Source organism: Drosophila teissieri, chromosome 3R, assembly GCF_016746235.2.
Source record: "Drosophila teissieri strain GT53w chromosome 3R, Prin_Dtei_1.1, whole genome shotgun sequence".
Taxonomy (NCBI): Eukaryota; Metazoa; Arthropoda; class Insecta; order Diptera; family Drosophilidae; genus Drosophila; species Drosophila teissieri.
In genome coordinates, this window is record NC_053032.1 from 18,180,642 (window position 1) to 18,186,430 (window position 5,789).

Consider the following 5,789-nt stretch of genomic DNA (forward strand, 5'->3'; position numbering starts at 1 on the left):
CGCAAACAAGAACAACAGGGGCACACGATCGCAGGATCGCAATATCACAAAAGACTCGTGCCACATGAAGCAGGGGGTTGTTGATAGCGCCTCCTGAAAGAACTACCGACTCATGCGGTCGTGCGTCGAGACAAAGTGATCCTGCCGCAAGGAGCAGGACGAGTCGCTTATCAGCCATGCATGGGTATTGGGGTGGCTGAGGGTTGCAAACACGCGTTCTTATCTTAAAGCTCAGGCTGTCGGCGGGAGGGTGACGAAGTAGAGCAGATGTGCAAACAACGGCCCCGATGACTGATGACTGAGACTGACGACTGACGAAACCCAGCAATTACAGCTTGAGGGGAGGCGATAGTTTCCATCCCACGACGCGTGCTCGGCACACTTGGAGATCCACTGAATAGGAGGAGCAACTTTCGCCTGGGCAATCAGAATCGGCCTCAGACTAGGAGCTCCTAAATTTCCAGTATTATAATGTCCGTGGACAACAGCCTGGGTATTCTAGACTTCTCTGCGGGTAAGGAGAGCGAGAAAACAGCAATGACAGCGGCAAACATATACAAAACGTCGGATAAGGAGAACGATCCGGATTCCCATCTTACGGGCACTATTGTCACCACTGGCGCCACTGCCCAGCCAGCCACGCCCACTGCCGCAAATGCCACCGCCCTGCCAGCCACGCCTACTCTGCCAGCGGGCCAGGATCTGGGCGACGGTGCCTGCAGTAGTAAAGGCACGGATGTCAAGTTCCAGTCGTACGTAAATGGCAATGGCAACGGCGTGTACAAGATCATCAAGACACTCGGTAAGGGCAACTTTGCCAAGGTCAAGCTGGCGATCCATGTGCCCACCGGTCGCGAAGTGGCCATCAAGGTGATCGATAAGACGCAACTCAATACGAGTGCTCGCCAGAAGCTGTACCGCGAGGTGAAGATCATGAAGCTGCTGAACCATCCGAATATCGTGCGCCTCTTCCAAGTCATCGAGTCGGAGAGGACACTGTACCTGGTGATGGAGTACGCGAGTCGCGGCGAGCTATTCGACCACCTGGTCAAGAACGGCAGGATGCGGGAGCGGGACGCCAGGGTGATCTTCCGGCAGTTGGTGTCCGCCATTCAGTACTGCCACAGCAAGTTCGTGGTTCATCGCGATCTGAAGGCGGAGAACCTGTTGCTGGACCAGCACATGAACATTAAAATCGCGGACTTTGGTTTCGGCAACACCTTCGATCCCAACGCCCAGCTGGAAACGTTCTGCGGAAGTCCACCGTATGCTGCCCCAGAACTTTTCATGGGCCGGAAGTACGCCGGACCGGAGGTGGACGCCTGGTCGCTGGGCGTGGTGCTGTACACACTTGTCAGTGGCTCGCTGCCCTTTGATGGCGGCACCTTGAAGGAGTTGCGGGAAAGAGTGCTGCGGGGCAAGTACCGTGTGCCCTACTACATCTCCATGGACTGCGAGAATCTGATGAGGAAGTTCCTGGTCCTGAATCCCGCCAAGCGCACTTCGCTTTCGGCTGTGATGTCGGATAAGTGGATAAATCTGGGCCACGATGAGACCGACCGATTGCGCGCGTTTCGCGAGAAGCCCATGGAGCTGCAGGATGCCGCCCGTTTCGATCTACTGATGAGCATGGGCCACAAGCGGCGTGATGTGGAGCAGTCGGTGAAGGGGCAACTGTTCGACGACATCTACTGCACATACATGCTCCTGGGCGTGGCCAAGCCGCGCTCCTCGAGCCGCAGTGCGAAACCGGAGGCTATACCAACAGTGGACTTGACTACTCCATCTGTCAGTAGCCCGCTCCCCAATATCACCACGCCCACTGTCACCATAGCTCATGTCACGCTTGCGCTGGACAAGAATCCGCCCATCCACGCCGCCACCGCCTCCGCCTCGAGTAGACCCATCGCTCCGCGTTTGGCAAATGCCCCCAATACGCCCACCTCGACGCCGCCCACAGGACCGCCTGCCAAGCCCACACGCCGCACTCCAGCCAGGACGCCAGCCCGCAAGGCCACCAACCATGCGGGCGGCCAAGGACGTCCGGAGCCCTCGAGTCTGCCGCACACGCCACAGTCAAAGAGAGCCAGTGCCAACATGGATGTGAAGCCCACGCTGCTGAGTGCCCAGCGACAGTTGGCCCAGACCCAAAAGCTGGCCAACACTCCTCCGCGCTTCCAGTACCCCGCTGCACAAACTCCGAATCAAGCGCAGGGATCCTCCAGACGACCCACGACCCTGTACGAGAAAGCGGAGCCTGCAGTCACTCCACTTGTGGTGCCCAAGTCGCCGGCCATCGGTGGTCGACTGCTGGAACGGATTCCCGGAGCGGGAGCCGTGGAAAAGACCTCCGACAAGCCCTTCACCCGACACAATGTTGCGCGGGCCACTTTCCATTTCGGCCAGGCTCGCAATGGCAAACGGGGCGGCGGATCAGGAAGTGGCGCCGGCGGGGAGGAGGACAGCTACCAGACGCCACCCTTATCCGCGGACGACACCAAGCCCGCCTCGCGGGTAGGATTCTTCTCCAAGCTGACCGCACGCTTCGGTCGAAGGGTGATCCACTTGAACGAAAAGGATGTCACCGAGCAGCGCAAGAATCTCACCAAATAGCCAGTTGTCCGGTGGCTTGGGGCATCTCACGGTGATGGGAAGATTGAGTGATACATAATGATGCAAGTGATACAGCAGGCCCTGCCCGAGCATTCTAACGAACTTAAGTCCAGCGAAAAAGTCTACAAATCAGTTTGCCTTACAAGTGTGCGGCGAACGCTTTGCTGAGACTTCGAAAAAATAATCCTACCAGAAATGACGGTAGCAAACACAGACAAAACGTCCGACAAGGAGAACGATCCCGGTCCCCATACATCGAAGTCCACCACAGCCACGTCCCCTCCTGCAGCTGCCCAGGATGTGGGCGGATGTGCTGATAGCAGTGGAGGCACATCCAACCTTAAGTTCCAGTCCTATGTAAATGGCAACGGCCACGGAGTGTACAAGATCATCAGGACACTCGGAAAGGGCAACTTCGCCAAAGTCAAGCTGGCGATTCATCTGCCCACCGGCCGTGAAGTGGCCATCAAGTTGATCGATAAAACCACGTTGAATACGATTGCACGGCAGAAGTTGTACCGTGAAGTCAGGATCATGAAGATGCTGAACCACCCGAACATTGTGCGCCTCTTCCAAGTTATCGAGTCGGAGAGGACGCTCTACTTGGTCATGGAGTACGTCAGCGGGGGAGAGCTCTTCGATTATCTGGTGAAAAACGGGAGGATGCGGGAGCGGGATGCCAGGGTGCTCTTCCGCCAGCTGGTGTCGGCCATTGAGTACTGCCATAGCAAGTCCATTGTGCACCGCGATCTCAAGGCGGAGAACTTGTTGCTGGACCAGCATATGAAAATGAAGATCGCTGACTTCGGCTTCAGCACCACCTTTGACCCCAAAGCCCAACTGGAGACGTTCTGCGGCAGTCCACCGTATGCCGCTCCTGAACTCTTCAGAGGCAAGAAATACTCTGGACCGGAGGTGGACTCGTGGTCACTGGGAGTGGTGCTCTACACCTTGGTGAGTGGTTCCCTGCCCTTCGATGGCATTAATCTGAAGGAGCTACGCGATCGCGTTCTGCGGGGCAAGTACCGTGTTCCCTACTACGTCTCCATTGAGTGCGAGAATCTGATTAGGAAGTTCCTCGTTCTGAGTCCCACGAAACGTACTACTCTATCGGCAGTCATGGCGGATCGGTGGATTAACATGGGCTACGAGGAGGGGAATGGATTGAGGCCCTTTCAGGAGAAACCTATGGATATGCAGGACTTTTATCGCTTGGATTTGCTGTTCAACATGGGTCACAAACTGCACGATGTAGAGCAGTCGCTGAAGAACCAGCAGTTCGACGACATCTATTGCACCTATATGCTCCTGGACATGGCTAAACCGCGCTCCTCAACCTCCAGCGATAAATCGGCAGCTTCTTTTGGGGATGCTCCCACACTTACCCCAGCCAGCAGTCGGATTCCTGTCCCTGCAACTTCCCCCAATGTTACCATAAGCCAAGTAACCTTTGCACCGGACAAGCATACACCGAGTAAGCCTGGCGCCGCTTCCATCCGTCCCATGGCTCCACGTTTGGCCAATGCCCTCACTCCGCCACCCTTGTCGCCACCCGCGGAACCGCCTTCAAAAGTTATCTGCCGCACTGCCAGCAAGGCCGCCAATCCAAGACGTTCCGAGCCGTTTCCCAGTTTCCCACAACCAGCACTGCCCAAGAAAGGAGTCGATGTGAAGCCAACTCTACTGAGTGCCCAACGAAAGCTGGCTGTGAACCAAAAGCTGACCAGCACCACACACCACATTCGGAGTGCCGGTCCGCAGACCCCAAGTCAAGCTCCAGGACCCACCAGAAGACCCCCACCCACGACAAGCACTCCCCTGAAGGTGCTTAGATTGCCATCCAACTTCCAGACTCCACCATCCGCCGACGACACAGGACGCACCTCGCGAGTGGGCTTCTTCTCGAAGCTGTCCGCACGCTTTGTTCGCAAGTCAGTCCACAAGGACGAAAAGGACATGGACGAGCAGCGCAGGAACCTCACCAAATAGGCAAGGGGTTCAGCGCATCCCAAAAGGATTCCTTCCTGCATAGAGAATCGCAAGTGATATAGATAGCAGCCCTGCCCGAATGGACGATCGACCTTATGTCTAAATGGTATTTTAATTAAAATGACTTAAATGTAGTGTTACAAATAAATGTTGATGGATATGTGTTTGCGCTAAGGTGATCGTTCTAAACTGATCTTGAAACTGGACTGTCAAAACCATTACAATAAACTATAACGATCGCTTTATCATTTTAAGATTTACATTTTATCACATAAATATATAACAAATACATTTTATATAAGGTTATATGTAAAAAGTTTGGTACTGTTTTTTATTCGCTAGTTAACATAAGAGCAGCTTAAAAACAAGAGAGAACGCTATAGTCGTGTTCCCCGACTATCTGATACCCGTTACTCAGCTAGTGGAAGTGCGAAGGCGAGTCTTCAACACTGACAGTTTTTTTCGGTTTGAGGGCGTTAGAGTGGGCGTGGCAAAAATTTTTTGGCAAATCGATAGAAATTTACAAATCAAATACAAAAATGAAAAAATATCAAAACATTTTTCAAAATTGTGGGCGTGGCAGTTTTGGGCGGTTTGTGGGCGTTAGAGTGGGCGTGGCAAAAAGTTTTTTGGCAAATCGATAGAAATTTACAAGACTAATACAAAAATTAAAAAATATCAAAACATTTTTCAAAAGTGTGGGCGTGACAGTTTTGTGCGGTTTGTGGGCGTTAGAGTGGGCGTGGCAACATGAATCGACAAACTTGCGCTGCGTCTATGTCTCTGGAGTCTGTATGTTTAATCTCAACTTTCTAGCTTTTGTAGTTCCTGAGATCTCGACGTTCATACGGACAGACGGACGGACAGACGGACAGACGGACAGACGGACAGACGGACGGACAGACGGACGGACAGACGGACATGGCCAGATCGACTCGGCTACTGATCCTGATCAAGAATATATATACTTTATATGGTCGGAAACGCTTCCTTCTGCCTGTTACATACTTTTCAACGAATCTAGTATACCCTTTTACTCTACGAGTAACGGGTATAATAAAAACGGTTTACTCATGATTGCTAATTGCTTTGGTATGATCACCTATGAGAAAGAAACATTAACCAATTGTGTGGAACATTAAAAGGGCCACACACACAAAACAGCAGCAACAATTTCCACTTGCGTG

At 53.1% G+C, this 5,789-nt stretch overlaps 2 protein-coding genes across 2 annotated transcripts; both read left to right on the plus strand.

The window, feature by feature from the left end:
• The first annotated feature begins 444 nt into the window (after positions 1-444).
• On the plus strand, positions 445-2,748 carry LOC122619655 (MAP/microtubule affinity-regulating kinase 4). The gene has a single exon (XM_043796709.1). It carries the CDS (start codon positions 472-474, stop codon positions 2,611-2,613), a length of 2,142 nt encoding a protein of 713 aa, XP_043652644.1. The 5' UTR covers positions 445-471; the 3' UTR covers positions 2,614-2,748.
• On the plus strand, positions 2,710-4,776 carry LOC122619657 (MAP/microtubule affinity-regulating kinase 3). Its single transcript, XM_043796710.1, has one exon. It carries the CDS (start codon positions 2,809-2,811, stop codon positions 4,600-4,602), a length of 1,794 nt encoding a protein of 597 aa, XP_043652645.1. The 5' UTR covers positions 2,710-2,808; the 3' UTR covers positions 4,603-4,776.
• The last annotated feature ends 1,013 nt before the right edge of the window (positions 4,777-5,789 follow it).

Excerpts from the sequence above, each read along its gene's own strand:
- LOC122619657 (XM_043796710.1), top strand. The coding sequence starts at position 2,809 with ATGACGGTAGCAAACACAGACAAAACGTCCGACAAGGAGAACGATCCC.
- LOC122619655 (XM_043796709.1), top strand. The coding sequence starts at position 472 with ATGTCCGTGGACAACAGCCTGGGTATTCTAGACTTCTCTGCGGGTAAG.